This window comes from Salvia hispanica, chromosome 1 (genome assembly GCF_023119035.1).
Source record: "Salvia hispanica cultivar TCC Black 2014 chromosome 1, UniMelb_Shisp_WGS_1.0, whole genome shotgun sequence".
In the NCBI taxonomy this organism is placed as follows: domain Eukaryota; kingdom Viridiplantae; phylum Streptophyta; class Magnoliopsida; order Lamiales; family Lamiaceae; genus Salvia; species Salvia hispanica.
The window spans coordinates 17567278-17587650 of NC_062965.1; the positions used below are offsets into that span (position 1 = coordinate 17567278).

The 20373-nt window shown below is 34.6% G+C and overlaps 2 protein-coding genes across 5 annotated transcripts; both read left to right on the forward strand.

The window, feature by feature from the left end:
- Positions 1-1272: 1272 nt before the first annotated feature.
- On the forward strand, positions 1273-6772 carry LOC125204115 (putative disease resistance protein RGA3). 2 transcript variants are annotated; one of them, XM_048102684.1, is made up of 3 exons: positions 1273-1675; positions 6067-6192; positions 6511-6772. In XM_048102684.1, exons 1-2 carry the CDS (start codon positions 1376-1378, stop codon positions 6130-6132), a joined length of 366 nt encoding a protein of 121 aa, XP_047958641.1. In that variant the 5' UTR covers positions 1273-1375; the 3' UTR covers positions 6133-6192; positions 6511-6772. The 2 variants fall into 2 exon arrangements, with proteins under 2 accessions (XP_047958641.1, XP_047958634.1); XM_048102677.1 differs by lacking the exon at positions 1273-1675 and adding an exon at positions 1686-4944.
- A 5441-nt stretch (positions 6773-12213) lies between these two features.
- Positions 12214-16467, forward strand: LOC125219355. Of its 3 annotated transcripts, none has more exons than XM_048121328.1 (4): positions 12214-12364; positions 15212-15304; positions 15935-16063; positions 16165-16467. In XM_048121328.1, the coding sequence occupies exons 1-4, from the start codon at positions 12355-12357 to the stop codon at positions 16389-16391; spliced, it is 459 nt and encodes a 152-aa protein (XP_047977285.1). In that variant the 5' UTR covers positions 12214-12354; the 3' UTR covers positions 16392-16467. The 3 variants fall into 3 exon arrangements, with proteins under 3 accessions (XP_047977285.1, XP_047977279.1, XP_047977292.1); XM_048121322.1 differs by lacking the exon at positions 12214-12364 and adding an exon at positions 14958-15081; XM_048121335.1 differs by lacking the exon at positions 12214-12364 and adding an exon at positions 14958-15081 and having other exon boundaries at positions 16183-16467.
- Positions 16468-20373: the final 3906 nt, after the last annotated feature.

A 20373-nucleotide genomic window follows, 5' to 3' on the forward strand; every position in this document is an offset into this window, starting at 1 on the left:
GGCCCATTTATTTAATCAACTGAAAGCCCACTAAATATTAGTTGCAACGCATAACAATTTAATAAGCCCAACTCAAGAAATCCCCCTTACACAACAAAATACATGACTCAAATAAAAATCAATTGGTGCAGCTGTCCATCAAAATCAATTCCCAGCCCAGTAAAATAATTCCCAACCAAGAGCAGGCCCTATGAAACAAATTGTGGCCCAAGGCCCCATACAAGTAAAAAATTCATGTATGCTATTTTAATAGTTAATTTTAATTTTATTTAAATAATCTTATTTTTGCTTTTTCTTAACGTACTAAAATATTTTTTTATATTTTTGCCCTACCCATGTAGAATTCCTGGCTCCGTCCTCGCCTCCTTCGACTTCACCACAACACCGCCCTCCGTTGCGGAAACTCCAGGTGTTCGTCGCCGCCTCCGGGCCGTTCACGCCAGGAAGTTTCTCTCCTCTCCCTTTAAAATAGTTTACTATTTTTTAATTCCAAGGCTTTTAGTAAACTTTGATTTGATTTGTTATTTTTTCGTGTGAAAATTGAATAAAGAATATATAAATAACGTTCAAAAAATACACTCAGTCCATTCTCATGACAAACAAGTGTAAGAAATAAAGACTTTTTTTTGTTTTTTATCAATTTACTTAACACAAAGATTACTTTCTTAAAACTCTTTACCGAAACTGAAGGCGTACTAAAATTTTAGATAGCAATTAAATTATTTTTTGATTGATTTAGTTCATAATAAGCGGGTCATTTTGTAAATCGATTTGGTTTATACACATTCGAATCCATTATACTCCCTCCGTCCCTTGGGTTTTAGAAATGTAATAGAAAGTGAGTTGAAAAAATTAGTGACACGTGAGTTCTATTTTTATATATTAGTTTTAAAATAAAATATGAGTGAGAATATAATGAATTAGTGGAATGTAGGGTGCACTACCAAAAATGGTAAAAGTGAAAGGTGACAAATTTTTAAGGACGGACGAAAAATGAAATAGGTGATAAATTTTTAGGGACGGAGGGAGTATGATAAAAGACAATCTTAAATTGACTTGTGTGTTTTTAAAACTAGCCTCTAATTTTCTTTTTATCTAAATCTGTAATTACACATTAGAATATGGAATAACTGTTTGGTATCACTATTTTTAAAAGATGTGGTATTAAAATGAGTAGTAAAACAAAAAAAAGTTGTCGGCAGTAATAGAAATATACAATAAATAAAAAAAAAGCATATTAGAATGAATGGCTGTGGAGCATGCATATCTTTATCCATATCTTTGCCTTACCTCTCTCTTTCTCACTTTCCACCAATCATTCATCTCCATTCCAAAACCCTAACCCTTCTCTCAGAAACAGTTCTCAGCACAAAGAATGGAAGAAGCTGCCGCCGCCGCCTTGCTTCAAGTTCTATTTGAAACCCTCAAGAATGAGGCCTCTCTTGTTCGAGATTTCAGACGTGAAGCAGATCAGTTAAGTGAGAATCTGGAAACGATCCAGAAATTCTTGAATGATGCAGAGATGCGCTCCATCCCTGATGAGTCTTTCAAGAAGTGGCTCTTGGATCTCGGAGACGTGGGGTTCGATGCTGACAATGTTTTGGATGAAATCAAATATCATCAACTCTCCAAACAAAGCAATGCTATGATTGCCAACAAAACCATGAAACAAAAGGTATTCTCATACTTCTCATGCTGCCTTCATATTTCACATGCTCGAAGTATGGCTCTTAGAATCCAACAAATCAATGCGGATTTGGGGGTCATTAACAAAAGGGCTGCCGATCTTGGCCTCGTCGGGAGACATGCTGCTGCTGTGCCCACTTTGCCTGATGTTGCTCGTGAAACTGACTCGTTCTCTCTTGATCCAATTTTTATTGGAAGAGATGAGATGATGTCAGAAATAGTTGAACAACTTACCGCTTGTATCACAACTGATGAACCTATTTCTATCCTTGCCATTGCGGGAATGGGAGGATTGGGGAAGACAACTTTGACTAGGGAAGTCTTCCATTTTATCAAAGAAAAGAATCTGTTTGGATCACATATTTGGGTGCATGTTTCTCAAAATTTTGATCCACTCATTCTTTTCAACAAAATCCTCAAAGAATTGACTTCTCCTGATCAAGTCAAAATTGGGGATAAGCAAGGTGTTTTGAAAAAACTTGAAGATGCTTTACAAAATAAAACATATCTTCTTATTCTTGATGATATTTGGAATGAAAGTGTTCTTACATGGGAACAATTTTTTCATCCCTTGTTGCGCATTAGTTCTATGAAAGGTAATGCAATTGTTGTTACCACCAGAAGTATGGACGCCGCTTCAATTATGAAACCACTTCATACACATGAGCTGCAAATTTTATCAGATGAACATTGTTGGTCAATTATCAAAAAAAAAACTTTTGGAAAAGAGAATGTTCCTTCAGAACTTGAGGCCTCTGGAACTAAGATTGCAGAAAAATGTAAAGGTTTGCCATTAGCTGCAAGCGTAGTTGGTGGAGTACTCTGGGTGATAAATCTGAAAAAAAATGGCACTCGATCGAAGTGAATTGGCTTTCACGCTATGCAGGAAACGATATCAAACAAATATTGAAGTTTAGTTTTGATAATTTGTCTCTACCTTCGCTCAAAAAGTGTTTTGCATATTGTTCGATTTTTCCTAAAGGTTACAGATTTAAAACACAGACTCTAATTGAGTATTGGATGGGTGAAGGATTTCTAGAAGCTGATGAAAGCAGTGACATGGAAGCTATGGGAGAAAAAATTGTCTATGTTCTTCTACGCAACTCTTTACTGCAAATTGCAGAAAGAGATGTTTATGGAAATGCGAAAAGTTGTGTGATGCATGATCTTGTGCATGAACTCGCAGCTTCTGTCTTAAGAGGTTCTTTTAAGGAAGATGAAATTACCCGAGTTCGATACATATTTCTCAAAGAAGATTCAAGTGATGTTCTAAAAAAAAATGCAAATTATTTACGCACATTACTGTTCATGGATAACATCAATGGTAACATGTTCTCAAACTTCGAATCTCTTCATGTTTTAACTTTTGGAAGTTGGGAAGTTGAAGAGTTGTCAAGTGAAATCAAGAAGTTGATACATTTGAGAGTTCTTGACATTGAACGAACATCTATTGAATATCTTCCGGATTGGATAGGTGAACTTTTTCACTTGCAGACATTGAGAGCGTGTAGTTATCGTCTAAAGCCACTTCCAAGTACTTTGAAGAACTTGAGAAACTTAAGGCATCTTTATATTATGAAAGATGTAGAGTTGTTTGCCGAGATTGGTCTATTAACTTGTCTTAGGACCCTAAAGTTTTTTAGGGTGGGCGACAAGAATGGCTACAAAATTGAAGAGCTCGGAAGTTTGAATTGTCTCAAAGGAGAACTGCAAATTGATAACCTCGAAAGGGTTTGTAACAAGGAAGAAGCTCAAAAAGCAGATCTATCTAACAAGCTAAAATTATTGAAGTTAAATTTGGGATGGAAGATTGGTAGAGAAGGTGAACCTACAAATGATGAGAATGTGTTGGAAGGCCTCCAACCTCACTCTCGTCTGGAGGAGTTGGAGATTTCTGGATTTGGAGGCAGAAACTTTCCATCATGGACTCGAAAAATGGAAGTTGATGATGTAGGTCAAGGTTCTAGGCTGCCACTTAACAAGTTGGTTAGGATAACACTCTCCGACTGCTCGGAATGTGAAGAAATCCCAATGTTTGGGCAGTTGCCAAAACTCAAGTGTCTTCTGTTGTACAGATTGAGTAATGTGAAGTCCATAAATCCTTCATTCTATGGATCAGTGAATGATGTGACACGGACTGTTTTCCCAGCGCTAGAAGAGCTCGTGTTGGATAGGTTGCCTAAGCTCACAGTGTTGAAGGGAATTGAATCAGTGGATGCAAGTGCTGTCAATGTATTTCCTCATCTTCAACACTTGACGATCAAGGATTGCAGTGTGTTGATGAGTTTTCCTACCCATTTCTAGTCGTCCCTCAAACATTTGAATATTTTTCGTAATCGCAGCTATCAGCCTTTGGCAGACATATTTCAAGCGAAATTAACGTTGCTAACAGAGCTTTGGATAGATGTAATAGATGATTTAGAAAGTCTCCCAAATTGGCTATTCTATAGTAATCCCAATCTCTCAAAGTTGACTATAGAGCAGTGTTCCAATTTGAGAGGAATACCGGATGGTGTAGGCACCCTCAATTCTTTGAAAGAGTTTCGCATATGGAATTGCCCAAATCTGAAACGGATAGGAGATCTTGGCGTACAACAATCACAAGAAAGTCTCAGATCCCTTACAACTTTGGAGATCACGAAGTGCGAGGCTTTGCTGTATTTGCCATGTGTAATGCTAGGATCCTCACTCGTGCGTTTGGAGTTGTGACCTAGAGAATCTACCCAAAATAATTTCCCGTCTCCCAAAATCCCCCCGTCTAAGATATTTGAAAAATCGGTGGTGTTCCTCAATTCATGACCACTTGTTTTCTTGAGATTCCGCCTCGTTTTAGTAGCTTGGCATGGTTAAGCATAGATGCTAGTGTGGGGGGATTAATGGAGACCGTTAATGGCATATTGCAAGGATGCAGCTCACTTCTTTCCTTAACCTTTAAGGGGATGGAAAGTTGGGAAAATCTGCCGGAATCTACTCAACATCTCATTACTCTTTCTAATTTAACCTTGGAGAATTTTGGAATGGAAGAGTTACCTGAATGGTTAGGGAACCACTCATCTCTAAGCGAGTTATATATACGAAATTGTAAGAAGTTAAGGCGTCTACCCTCTACAGATGCAATGCGGCGCCTCACTGAATTAGACACCTTAGTTATTGAGGGATGCCCAGAAATATGTATTCAAGAAGCAAGTGATGCAGCTGATTCTCAATGTCCCAACATTTCCCATATCCCCAACATCTTTATGGATGGACGCTGGATCGGTGAGTTTGAATATCCTTTCTTGGTTTGTATTTTATAAAAGGGATATTGCTCCCTAAAACTATAAACTTTAGTCAAATTTTGTTATTTCCCCACGAACTTTAAAATTGGTCTTAAATATAACTTTACATTCTTTTTGTTATTTCCCAATCCAACCTAGACAAGATAGATATCTTCAGAGAAAAACATATTCTATCTGGGTAACTGTGAAATATTTACGATATTTTTGTCCACTTCTTAAGTTCGTTGCATGTAGGGAAAAAAATCAACATAGAAAATCAAGTTGATTTATTAGTGCCAAGTATGATAAAAAAAATGCACATAAGTTAGTTGTTTATGGTGATTGATCTGCTGTGAGAAATTATAAACAAAATATGAATATTATACTAATATTTAAGACTAATTTTAAAGTTCGTAGAAAATATCAAAATTTGGTCAAAGTTTATGATTTTAAGGGCGAATATCCTTTTATAAACGGTTGCATGTCTATTCCCTCCTCACCACCAGATTACCTCCACTTTATTAATTTATAACAATTACATATGTACTCCCTCCGTCCACCATTTAAAGAGCCTTTTTGCCATTTTTGTTTGTTCACGATTTATAGAATCATTTACTTTATTTTACTTTTGGTATGCAAACCCCACATTCCATCAACTTCTTACACTCACAATCTAATATAAAACTAATACTTTAAATAGGTCTTACATTCTACTCACATTCTCCTTTTACTTTTTCTTCACAAAGTCAAATAATTTCTTAAAACCCATGTCGAGTCAAAAGGGCTGTTTAAACAATATTCATTTCTATGCATATATATGTAGTTGTTATTCTGTCTCTGTCTCTATGGTTTGTGGAAGATGCTACTTTGGGATACCAGTTTTTTATGCGAGTTCTTAGTCCAAATAGAGCTTAGGAGTTGGGACTCATTTATCTGGCAATGATCTTTAGGGTTATGATTATGAAGAAATAAATATGCATATGCAGATTTTTTGTGATCCGATTGGAAAAAATTCCAAATAAAATGTTGTTTAAATGATCTACGCCCTCCGTCCCTAATAATTTGTCACCAAAATGATTAATCTAACACTACTTTGTCACTATCTTTTTCGTATTATATATAGCTCGTAATGAACAACACAGAGGAAGGGTTTGGGGTTGAGTTGGAGTTGCTTCTAAAGAGGAGGTGAAGGAGTGTGTGCCCATTAATTTTCTCCAACATGATGTCAACATTCTTCAAATTCCCGCAGGTAAGATTCAGTTTCACCAACAACCCCCTATTCTTTGATTGTTATATATGATTGTAGACTGTGGATTTATATAGATATATATACTCTTGCGTTAGCACTAGGGTTTTTCGTTGGACTTCGCTAGGTTGTGTTCTTGTTGTGGTGGTGGTGGTGTTGTTGGACTCTTCCTTATCGTTATTTGGCCGGAGCCTCTAATTTATCAAAAAATATATATGTATAAATTTGTTTAAGACAACATCTCTAGTTCTAATCATGTTATTACATATGTTTTCCTCTACCTCTTCACACTGTAAATTGCAACTTTAAATTTCCCAACAGGTTTGTCAATTGTTTGAGTTGTGTGTCTTTCTCTTGCCGCAAAGTGGTTGCAGAAGAAGATGAAGCAAAGATTTGTGTTTGAGCAACGTCCGAATTTGCTTACCAACTAACTTTGACGGTTTATCCTTGTTTGTTGCATGAAAATTGTGAAATGTAGATATTTTAAGATGTTTGGATTGGTTTTGTTGTTGTGTTTTATCGAACAAGGATCCTATGTTTTGTAGTTATAATATATAGTATATGAAGTGATGGTTTTGTTGTTGTTGTTTGGACTGCTATATTATTATGACTTATATTTAGTGATGGATTCATAATTTTGATTTGGAGTGTGCCGGACACTTTGTGTTAGAGCAATTGGCATTGCAACAGATATGAAATGCGATAGATGAATGTCAGGCTCTTGTTTTCTTTTTTCCTTCTTTTTTCGGTCTCTTCTTCTAGTTTTGAATAGCCGCGGAAATGTAGTTATATGGGTTATGGTGTATTGATGTTGGATTGTAGATAGTAGATAATAGGCTTTTGAATTAAAATTAGGGAAGCACAATTTGACTTATAATAAATGCTTCATAATCATATGATACTGTAAAAATACGATCACAGCATAATCAAATAGTTATAATATATAGTCTATGAAACTTCATTTAAAACTAGAAGATGATATCGTCCGTTTTATATTTAATCTAAAATAGTTTTAGTGCTATTAACATGATATAGTTCTATACTTCCTCATCCCAAGATAAGTGAGTCATATTACTTTTTCAGGATGTCCTACTATAAGTGAGTTATTTTTCAGCAAAAAATCATCTCTTATTTTATTCTCTTTTTACTTTTCTACTTTTTTCCTCTCTCATACTTTTCTCTCTTTACTTTAACTCTTTAAATATCTATTTCTTAAATACTGTGCCCAAAACAAGTGCTTCGTTTATCTTGGGACAGAGGGAATAGTATTCTAAAGCTAGTTACATTCATTGTAATAGTACTTAGATAAATAATACTCTCTTCTTCTACAATCGATAGTCCTTTTTTCGTTTTAGGTAGTCCATAGAAATTAATCACTTTCTATCTTTAATAAAAAAAAAATTTAATAAAGCGAGTCGAATTATCTAAAAAAACATTCTAATTATTTATATTCTTTCTATCATACTTTATTAATTTTCCATTAATGATATGCCGTGGTGGACGGAGTTTGTACAACATTGATTCGATCTAGGGGTGGGATTATGGATATCGGGTATTGGGTTTATCCGTACCCGACTCGATATCCGCCGTTGGATACCCAATATCCAATTTTATGGCATTGGGTATGGGATTGAGTATTGAAATTTAAGATAAAGCGGGTATTGGGTAACCCGAATGGGTATTGGATATTACCCGAATATCCAATTTATTATTTAAAGCAATTTTTAAATTAGGTTTAACTATTTTGGGCTTCAAGAGCTAGGCATTACAACTTATTAGGTTAAATTTCTCTAAACTTATGTAAATAAGTCTATCTCTCTTACTCTAGGTCACGGCTTATCCAAACTCTCAAGTTTTACATATTGCATAACCAACTCATGCGGTTTTTATATTTTAGTTAATTATTTTGACTTTTGAATTATATTATTGGTTGTTTCAACTATTTAATTAAATGCATAACTTTTATTATTTTGCATAACCAATCCCCATAAATATAATCATATACTTTAAAATAAAAATGACCCATTTTTTTATATAGTTTTATACGGAGTACTACAAAAGAAATGCAACTTAATGATATTAGTCAATTTAAATATTTCTATATTTATATTAATATATAAAATTTGATTTTTTTTTTATTAGTTAGTATTACTTATTAATACATGTAAAGAGTCGGGTATTTAGGTACCCGATACATCGGGTATGGATACCCGGGGCGGGTATTGGAGTACCCGAAAATATATCGGGTCGGATTTTGGATAGACATTTAGATGATTTTCGGATTTGGGTACCCGATTTTTTCGGATCGGGTATCCACGTATACCCATATTCCCACCCCTAATTGGATCAACAAACATATGCATATTGATGGAATTCATAATTTGGCCCAATAACTTGAATCGGTCCATCAACTCTCAGGCCCATATTCGATGTCAAAATTAGGCCCAGTTATTAATATCTACAGCCTACGTTGATAATTACCCCCTTTCGTTTTTATCATAATTTTTTTTTATCATCTATAAAATATATCACTTTCCTTATTACAAACTCCATACATAGAATACAGTTTTATATTTATATATGTTTTTATTATTTTGACATGCTCCATATATTTGTATTAATATTATAACAAAATGCAAGCGTAATTAGTTAGTGGAATATGAAACTTATTTACCGTTTATTATAAAAATAAATTAAGATTTTTAATCATGGGGCTAACCAAAATACTAAATTGAGACTCGTAATTGCGGACGAAAGAATACAGTATCATCTAAATCTCGATAACCTCATTAGTATTGATTATCTCCCATGATCATCGCCTTGATTCCTTTCACAATTGATTGTATCTCTCGATATTAATCATTATTCCAAGAATCCCCTTTAAGTTCAACCTAGGACTACATATCAATAATTTTCAATTTGATAAATTTTAGAGTTTTACTTCTCATTGAAAGTTCATAAAGAATGGACAACTGTCTAATAACCCAATTTATATGTTTTGAATGTTCCAATTTAATTGACAACCCAAATTAGATGGGCCACACACAGCCCACTTTGGCTGAGTTCTCCAAAGGAGGTGTTGCTCAACAGAACTACACCCAGCTTACTTCAAAGGGAAATCAAATTATGTTCAAAAACCAATTCCCAAACATGGGCTGCAAAGCATGTGCAGGCAGTTTCGGGCAGCAGAAGCCGCGGGCGCGTTGCTCGTCCTTGTTCTGTACGTTGGAAGAATGGCGGAGATTTCTGAATCCGCCATTCCGTTTCCTCACCGGGCGGGCATTTTGTACAAAATTCAACATTTAGTGAATTGGTTAGAAGATGATGCTCAGAAGTCAGTTAAGTACATAAGTTGGAGTAGGAGGTTCAACAAATACTTGACTCCTTTCGTCTCCAAGTGTCCTAGACTGTCGTATTTTAACTACAGAGGTCTCAACCTTGGAGTCAACAACGTTGTGGGAAACACGAGCTATGCGTAGGCGAGCGTTTGGGGGAAGAGATATTTTAAGGGAAATTTTGATCGACTGGTTAGGGTGAAAACAGTTGTCGATTCTGCGAATTTTTCTGAGACGAACAAAGCATTCCGCCATTGCATGTGATTCACTACGGATGAAACAAATAAAAAGAAATTGTAAGGGAAATTCGCAAGGTTGGCTTCTTTTGTAATGACCGCCCCATTATAGTTTAGTCATTCTTTTCTTGGTTGTCTCAATTTAGTTGAGTCATTCTTTTCTTGGTTGTCTCAATTTAGTTGAGTGATTTTTTCTTAATAAAAATAAACAATTTTAATCTTTAATTATTTTTTATTTTATTTTACTATTTCTTCATTCATCTATTTCATTTTTATTTATACTTTATTTTCTCTCCATAAAGTTACTAAGAAATCATTTCTTCTTAAATCTTGGGCACGATAGAAACATATCCCTTAAAATGGGACAAAAGAGTATTTTTTTTAACATTATTGATTATTAAAATTTGTTTTGTATCTTGAATGAACTTCATGAATGATCCCTAAATTATTAAGTTTGTACGCACACATTCCTAAAAGGAAAAAGTATAGCGAACTTATATAATTTCCTACGAGGTCCTTCTTCACTATTTTAATTTTGTAGGACTTAGAGCACTGTCGTCCCGACGGGACGAAATGCATCGGCACGGGCGTTGGAGGTGGCTTGCTGGAATGGCCATTCCGTGCAGGAAAGCCTCGCTGGCTGGAACCGCACCACGGCTGAGGAGACGTGACGCATCCAGGAATGAGCATGACACCCACTTGTCAGCCAGCGAGAGGGCGTCAATTATAACCGATTTAATATTAATTTTTTTTAAATAAAAAATAATAAAAAAAAAAGTTTTTTCACAATTCCCCAAATATTAAGGTTTTTTTCCCATTTTTAAAATGTTTTTTCATATTTTTTTACTCCAAATATCATCCCCTTCTATATATAAATACCTCAAATCTCAACAAAATATTTTTTACCAGACACTCTCCAGATTCATACCAATCACTCTCCATTCTCATTCTCAAAAAAATTGCACAAAATATTTTTTACCAGACACTTTGTGCGGCATTGCGTAGCTGTCGAGTCACCACTGACAAGCAAGCAACGACAACTGGACAGCTATGCATAGCTGAGTGTCGGCTCTTGTTTTCTTTTTCCTCCATTATCGGTTCTCTCCCCCTACTTTTGAATAGGTCGAGGAAATGTAGTTATATGGGTTATGGAGTGTTGATGTTGGATTATTGATGGTATACTACTACAAAAATGGCCTGTTATTACATTAAATTAGTCACATTTTATTAAAACTGTGAGGATAGATACTCAAACAATACATTGACGTTTCTTCACATTTATATCATACACTGATGTCACACTATAGTTAAATGTCAGTTCAACAGTCCTACACTCACAGTCCTATACTCACTTCTATTAAGTACAACAATGGTGATTTGCTCCTATTTTAACTCACAGGAAGTTGTTAAAGGCAAATACTTAGACATGACTCTAAAAAGAATATTTCAAATTGCTAATGAACTTTACTTAATGAAGAAAGTAATTAAACAAATTATTCAAAAGATAATTGACAAAGACCGAATCAAAGTTTATGTAATTATAAATTAGTAATGACAATAATAATATGTACATTAGTCAATTATTATAATAGTACATCGAAGCACTAATTTGATGAAAGAATATAAAATAAAAAAAGTGCATGAAACAATTAAAAATAGCGGCGGCAATTTTCCACTAAAATAATAGATATGAATTAGAAATAGTGGCAATTCGTTGAAAGAGTAAAAAATTTAAAAAGTGGCGGCAATTTTCCCACTAAAATATTACATGGGAATTAGAAAGTGGCAATCCGTCAAATATTATGCTAGTACATTTAAGCACTAATTTGTTGAAAGAATAGAAAGTTTAAAAAGTGCATAAATAATTAAAAATAGAGGCGGCAATTTTCCCACTAAAATAGTATTTCATAGGAATTAGAAATAGTGGCGGTACTTAATCAGTATTTTATGACGCCTACTAGAACTAAACCCTATCTCTCTCACAAGAGTCTCTACACCTTCTTGACGGAAAAAATACAGAAGAAGCTTCAGATTACTCAGCAAAGGTGAGGAGTATTCTGGTATTTTTATCTTCCTTGTCCTATTTACAGATTGTTATAATGCTTCTTTTTAATTTTCGACATTTTGTTGTGTAATTGAATTTTTGAATCTTTCAATTCGTATATGAAATTTGTAGAGACTAAATAAGGCGACATACTATAGTCTTCCATTTCATTTCAGTATTCTAATCGTTCAATCCTAAAAGTTGTCTATGTTAGAAATTTGGGCTTCCACATGACTAATTTAATGTGTATGGCTATCTTTCAGTTGCCCAATTAAAGTGATCCAATAAAGATTAAAGTTTGGGCTAAAGTGTATTTAATTGTTATGGAAATAAGTGTAGATACCATAAAGTGATTTTCTATTTGATTAGAGACCGAATAGAAAATAAAAGGGTTTGTATTTAATATAAATATAAGCTAGGGTTATGGTCCCCAGACGTCAGAAGAACATTCGATATCTCTGTATTCTCTCGGCAGACTATTGCAAAGAATGTCTCTGATCGTTTGGAAGATCCATAGCCGCTGCAAAGCAATTCCGCCGTTCAATTCGTTATGGATCAAGGTACGCTTCCGCTCTACAGTTTATACTCATTCTCTGTCGTTCTCGGTTAATCATCATAAAGAGCTTTATGTAATTGTTCATTCAATTATTCCAACAAGTGGTATCAGAGCCACTCTATTGATGATTCTCTGAGAATTGAGAAAAAAGGATCCTTTACTGTATTAGCATCTAACAAAATCAGGATCAAAATGCCTAATGATCTCTCCAAATGACCTGATTTTCTGTATGCGAGCATGTAATGCTTAGTTCTCTATAAATATCTCATAACCCGTTTTGCTGCTTCCTAATGATCCATATCGGGTTATTGAAATATCTACCCAACATATAAACAATTAAAACCAAATTGGGTCTAATACACACTTGAGCACACATTAGGCTCCCAATCATCGAAGCACATGGAACCTTCTGCATTTTCTAAATCTCAAGATTTATCTTAGGGCACTGAATGAGACTAGGTTTGTCTCCTTTAGTCATAGGGGTATTTCTTTACTTGCAATTATGCATCTCAAATACTTTAGGCACCTTTTCACTATATCCCTTTTGTGACAATCGAAAATTATTTCTTTCGATTCCAAATACAAAAGAGGTTTCCCCAAGATCTTTCATCTCAAATTTCTCCGAGAAAAAATTCTTGGTGTTAGTGCAACATATCCTTATCGAAAATTATTTCTTTCGATTCCAAATACAAAAAAAGATGCATTTGTTCCCACTGAACTTGTGATACACACAACCATCAATAGCGTTCTTTCTGAATCCAAACGAAAGAACTACTTCATAAAATTTGTGGTACCATTGACGAGAGTCTTAGTTGAGGTTGTTCAGATTGACTTTAAATGATATCATCCGCATGAGATTGAATGTTTACAACAATATCATCTTGAGGTTCTTAATATGCTTCTTCTTCAATGATAGTAATTGATACCTGATCATTGTCAGAAGCAGTAGTAGGTGTCTATACAGACTCCTCCTCAAAAGTAATGTTCCCTAACACATTCTTCCCCCCAAACTCAACATCCTCAAGGAATACTATATTTCCCGTCCCAAAAATTAGTTCCTTTTGTGGGATCATAAAATTTAAAACCCCTAAATTTTTCTGGAACACCAAAGTGAGAATATATGCTACAGTCTTTAATGCCTCTCCCTAAAGCTAATGCGACAAGGAAGAATGATAAATCATACTCCTTCACATATCTTTAAGAGTTATTTCTTCTTTTAGCTTCACATAATTGCAAGTAAAGAAATACCCCTATGACTAAAGGAGACAAACCTAGTCTCCTTCAGTGCCCTAAGATAAATCTTGAGATTTAGAAAATGCAGAAGGTTCCATGTGCTTCGATGATTGGGAGCCTAATGTGTGCTCAAGTGTGTATTAGACCCAATTTGGTTTTAATTGTTTATATGTTGGGTAGATATTTCAATAACCCGATATGGATCATTAGGAAGCAGCAAAACGGGTTATGAGATATTTATAGAGAACTAAGCATTACATGCTCGCATACAGAAAATCAGGTCATTTGGAGAGATCATTAGGCATTTTGATCCTGATTTTGTTAGATGCTAATACAGTAAAGGATCCTTTTTTGTTTACGTGTGTTTGTTGGCTGTAGAGCCATTTCGTGGAAAAGTGCTGAGCAAACACTCATAGCTACTTCTGCCATGACGACAGAATTTGTAACTTGTTTTTGGGCATCTAGTTAATGAATATGACTGTGAAATTTTGTCACTAGGCTGCATATTGTAAGGTATTGAAAGACCACTTAAGTTATGTTGTGACAATAACTCTGCAGTATTATATTCTAAAACAACAGGAGCTACCTGGTTGTTAAATAAAAGGTTTGGAATGGACAAATACATATAGAGCATAAGGGAATGGATTTGATGATTACAATCCAATCATTAAGGGACTATCACCCAAGGTCTTTCATGGGCATGTAGCCCAAATGGGTGTTATGTTGTTTAAGGTCACTTCCGTTCAGTGGGAGTAGTTTTGGTTATTGCTCTATATTGTGTTTTGAACATGTAGTTATAAAACTCATGTTATTCTCTGCAGAAATAAAGTATTATGTTTTGTCCATTATTTTTGGTTTGATCTCACTTTGGGAGGACCAGTTGGAAATAGGCATGTATGATCACCTTGCATGAAATTTCCATGCTACACTCCATAATTGATCTGTTGTTGATTATATTTGCATATGTGATTACTGATGGGTTTAATCATGAAAAAATATGGTGACTGCCCCTTTAGTCCTATGTCGATATGGTTGATAATAAGATTGTTCGGAAATACACTATGTGATAGCATTTTGAGCGCTCATTCAGTTTGTACACATTTATTTGGTGTCATGTGTTGCCCAAGTGGGAGATTGTTAGAAATTTGGGCTTCCACATGACTAATTTAATGTGTATGGCTATCTTTCAGTTGCCCAATTAAAGTGATCCAATAAAGATTAAAGTTTGGGCTAAAGTGTATTTAATTGTTATGGAAATAAGTGTAGATACCATAAAGTGATTTTCTATTTGATGAGAGACCGAATAGAAAATAAAAGGGTTTATATTTAATATAAATATAAGCTAGGGTTATGGTCCCCCAGACGTCAGAAGAACATTCGATATCTCTGTATTCTCTCGGCAGACTATTGCAAAGAATGTCTCTGATCGTTTGGAAGATCCATAGCCGCTGCAAAGCAATTCCGCCGTTCAATTCGTTATGGATCAAGGTACGCTTCCGCTCTACAGTTTATACTCCTTCTCTGTCGTTCTCAGTTAATCATCATAGAGAGTTTTATGTAATTGTTCATTCAATTATTCCAACAGTCTATACTTATTTTATTACTCTAATGTATGCAGTTATGGCTTCTAAAGGACGAAGGCAACGTAAAAAAAATGTTCGTTTACAAGACGAACCAAATATATCACATCAAAGATTGACAAATCCTGAAGGTAAAAAAGACAATTGGATAGAACATGCTCATGCTCAACAGAGGGTTTTATTTGAATTTTGGTGTATGATATTCTTTTCCAAATTGGGTTATTTACACATTACACTGCTGTTTGTAGATAGGTGGGTTTTGTATTTTGGATGTTCATTTTCTTGAATGTGTTTAGTTAAAAAGAGAGGGATTCATGTTGTGGGTGTTTTGTTTAAGATGTGTTATTTTTTTTATATATATATTTGCTAGTTTTATATTACTAGCGTGCATAATCTGATCTTTTTCTTACTTTGAATGTGAAATGTAGCATGGAGATTTATCTTTGATCGTTTTGTGCATTGTTTTTCCACTGCTGATTCAGCCTTTTGTCTATTGTAATATATCAGTAAGGATATAAAATAGGCATTTAGTGTCTGATTACTGAATTTATCGTTGATGCTTCTCGGGCTATTAGCCTTGTGTCAAATGGATAGGGTGATCTGTATGTTGTATGATTTTCTTCATTTTCATTATTTTTTGCCAAAGGAGCTTGCATTTATCGCGTCTCTCCTCTTTGTGTGTTAAGTTTCTCTATGGACTTACTTTTGTACATGAAAATAATTTTACTTATTTGAACATAATATTTTATAATGATATGCAGATTTTACTACTAAGACTACATTAGGCAGAAGAATTTATAATAGAAACATACATCAAGAAGAGTCAAACACAGTCACACATTCAAACCATGAGGATATGATTATTGACATTGAACAAGAGGAAGATGAAGGTAATGGACAATCAACCACTGTTATTAGTTATGTAAGCAGAGTTTTCTCCAATCTTTCACAAACTCACGCTCAATTCCATTCTCTCACAATCTCTCTCGAGTTACCATGTCTTTTCTAGGGGAATCACAACAACATACTGTCCAACATATCGGTGAGTTGCTTGTGGAATTACATCAACTAATCGATGCTCAAGCCCAATCTATCATACCAGCAAAGATCGGGCAGCAATCGCTGACCGAGGAGGCTCCGGGCAACAACTCGGTCATGGAGGCCTCCGCAGTCACGCACCACTTTAGAATTTGTCCCCACCTGTGTAGTCCCCAATAAGGTGAGTGCATTTTCCACAAATAAGAGTAATACTCTCTTCGTCTACGATCAATAGTCCACCTTTTTCCGTTTTAGGTCGTCCACAAAATTTAATCACTTTCTATTTTTAATAATTTTTTTTTTTAATAAGGTGAGTGCATTTTCCACAAATAATATTCTAATTAATTATATTATTGTTTCCTCTCATGCTTAATCAATTTTTCATGATCATCGCCTTTGATTCCTTTCTCAATTGATTATGTCTCTCAATATCAATCATTATTCCAAGAATTTCCTAAAGTTCAACGTAGGACTCATACATATATAGCCCAATTCATATGTTTATAATGCTCAATTTAATTGACAACCCAAATCAGATGAGCCACACACAACCCACTTAGGCTGAATGTCCAATACGCCCATTGTTTGGGTTAATAAGGCCCACTAAATGATTTCTCACCTTCTTTCCTTCATACTTTTGGAACTGTGGAATCTAAAGTAGCATATGTCATTACAACGAACACTTTGGAAATCTCGACAATCAAATCGCCGAAAATATTTTTGATATTTGTTGAATTCTCTAAATTCTGTTCCACGTCGATTTGGTGAAGATCTCATCTAATCTATATAAGTGGGGATAATTCTCCCCCTTATAAGGCCTTTTAAGGGGTGAGTGTTTCATTTCTAATAACATTGGTCTCGGCTCTTCTCGTGTATGCTCGTCCTTTCTAGATCGACAGCTTCTCCTAGGCTTTTCCCTTCCCGAAATTCTCAGTTTCCTACTCAACGACAGCTCTTCATGCTGCCTCTGGCAAGGATATTGATCGAGAGGGATCGAGAATTTTTTTATCACTACTTGTCAAAAAATAAATTTATCGGTCCATCAATACTTGTCCTAACTTTTAGTAATAGACAATACATTCTATTTACTAATTTCTCTCACATTTTATTCTAAAAATAAGTTTATAGAATTAAGACTTATATTCCACTAAATTTTCCACTCACTTTATTTTACATTTCTCAAAATTCGAGTCTGGTCAACTTGTAATAATTAATGGCAGACGAGAGAACAATAGTTATTTACTGTACAATTAATTTTTAATATTACTCCATTTATGTAGATATCCAGTGGCTAGTATGCTGTAAACTGTAAACATAACAGATTTGGAAAATCATTTTCAAATTTTACTATGCATAATGAATTATTTTTTGACTTTGAACATGGCAACTCACTTTACTTTATTTAATTAGATTTAACATCAAACCAATTTGATTCTTATTTGACAATTGCACTAACATGACCTGTTTACTTTAATGGATTATCTCTCCAAAATCTGTCACAAACTTACTTAAAGCAGAGTTTTCTCCAATCTTTCACGAGATGTCTCTCACAATCTCTCTCATTCTTCTCGAGTTACCATGTCTTTTCTCGGGGAATCACAACAACACACTGTCCAACATATCGGTGAGTTGCTCATGGAATTACATCAACTAATCGATGCTCAAGCCCAATCTATCATACCAGCAAAGATCGGGCAGCAATCGCTGACCGAGGAGGCTCCGGGCAGCAACTCGGTCATGGAGGCCTCCGCCGTCACGCACCACTTGAGAATTTGTCTCCACCCGTGTTCGAACCGAAGCACCTCTCTTCAATGGAGATGACCCATTAGGTTGGATTTTCAGTATTCAAGACTATATTAATTATTTTTTAACTAAATTCTCAACGTCCACACGATGCAAACCGGACCAGTCAGCGACGAAGCCACACTGGGGCCTTGGGGGCCACTGGGCCCCCCAGCCATTGTTCCTATTATTATATATATATGCTTTATTACAACACAAAATCAGTGCTAGCGCAGTTGGTCATTGTGGTGTGGTGTTCGAACCTCATGAACCACAATTGCTTTTTTTATTTGTGCAGAGCACTGATATACTTTCTTCACTTGTTATTTATACACACCACTTAAGTTAATTTCTATTCATGTTTTCAATTTATATATTCTTTTTTTTCTATTTATATATTCTATTCATTTTATAAATTTCCATGGTGATTGGTGGTCACTTTGCAAAACCTTTTTACTTACAATTTTATCATCATACAATTCTTACTTTCACACATCCACATCCTCTGATTAATTTTAATTTTAATTTTAATGCTTATTATTTGTGTCAGTTAACTTTGCAACATTTGATTATTTTAAACAGTAAATATTTGCATAGTTGATAAAATAGATAGTTTTAGACTTCAATAATACTCATTAAGTATGTAAATATTTTATAGTACTAATAAATTTTAAGTTTTAAAATCTACTCGTTAGTCTAAAAAAATACTATAATCTTTATTCATTTATTTATAATCATCATTGAATTTCATCTTAAAGAGTTCTTATTAAAGATTCATTGAAAACTAATCAAACTTCTCTTATTAAAGATTCATAGAAAATTAACCAGTAAATATTGTAAAATTTCATCATTAAATAAATGAAATAAATAATTTATTCTTGTGATATTTAGTCGCCGATAAAAAGTATTTGGACCCCCCAACAAAAGTTTTCTGGCTTCGTCACTGGGACCAGTCCATGGAACGAGAGACGCAAGGGATCTTATCTCGCAAGATACAATGACTACATCTCCAATTAGTTATGTTTTGCATATCTTCCTGCAATTCCTTTCCATAGTTGTAATCTTTTATTTAATTATCTTGCTTTAGTCGCAAGATACTATTAAATATGCAACATTTGCTTTTCGGCACAAGTTTTTATGTAGTGTTGTTTTGTGAGTTAATGAAGAGAGAGTAAAGTAAGACAGAAGAAAAAGCAGAAAGAGTATTGTTTCCATTTTTAAAAACGTTTCATTTTTAATGGGACAAACCAAAAAAAAAAACGTTTCATTTCTAATGAGACAGAGAAAGTATTAGTCATAAAATTCTATAAATAAAGTCATAGAATTCTATTAATAGTTTTTTGAGGCATTGAGAAATAATAAACAAATTATTGTGAGCTCAATCCTGATAGAATACGGTTCTATCAATCTCTCCCAACTATTCAACAATTACTCTTCCATTTCCAACCATGTCTACACCCCAATCAACTCTTCCTATCCTTAATCTTGCAATTTTCCCTTCAGAATCTGAGATTCGCCTCGGATTCCACTCCAAAACCACAAGTGATCATCACCCCATGCCAGAACATGAATCCCAGATCCCACCAAATCATATACTGTGCCAGAGAGAAGGGCATGTGGATCAGAACTTGAAGTGGGGGCCGGACCATGACCACGAGGGGCTATCTTATGTATCAAAAGTCTCGTTTCTGATCATTGATTTGTTCAGATTAAGTGCCATAACGGTTGATGTTGGTGAAAAGACGGCATGTGCTTGGGCGCAACCATTGGTTCTTTATATTACAGGATCGCTGAGAGAAGCCCGATTGCTGTACTGGTGTGTACAGTAATCTGAGTAGGGTTTCTAGCTCCACTAGGGCCCGAATTTAATTAAACGTACATGGTAAAACCAAGTTTCAAAAACACACATGGCATGACAAGCATACTTTACCTTCTTTTTCAAGTCAAAAACATACGTAGCACATATTCCATTTTAAAAAAGAAAGTCCACCTTATTCGCTGCTTCCTCAACTCAACTTTTCGTTCGCCTCAAAAGATGTGCACAAAAATTACCCTTTTAAAAGAACATAACATATTAAATTAAACTTAAAAAAAATACTTTCATTTAAAACAATGCATGCATCCAACGCGACATTCGTACTTTTGCGCTAATCACCTCTGAGTTAAAATTAATTATGTTAGTCCAAGCATTTAAATTTCCAGCCCACATTCTCTGTAAACAGTTGGCCCGTTTATTTAAGGTCATCTCCAATCATTTACACCAAACTTAAACCCATTTTTGAGTATATGTCATACTAAAAAATAATTTTACTCTAACCATTACACCAAATTTAAGATTTACACCATTTTTGGGATTTTGTCTCACAAAACTTTTGCAATA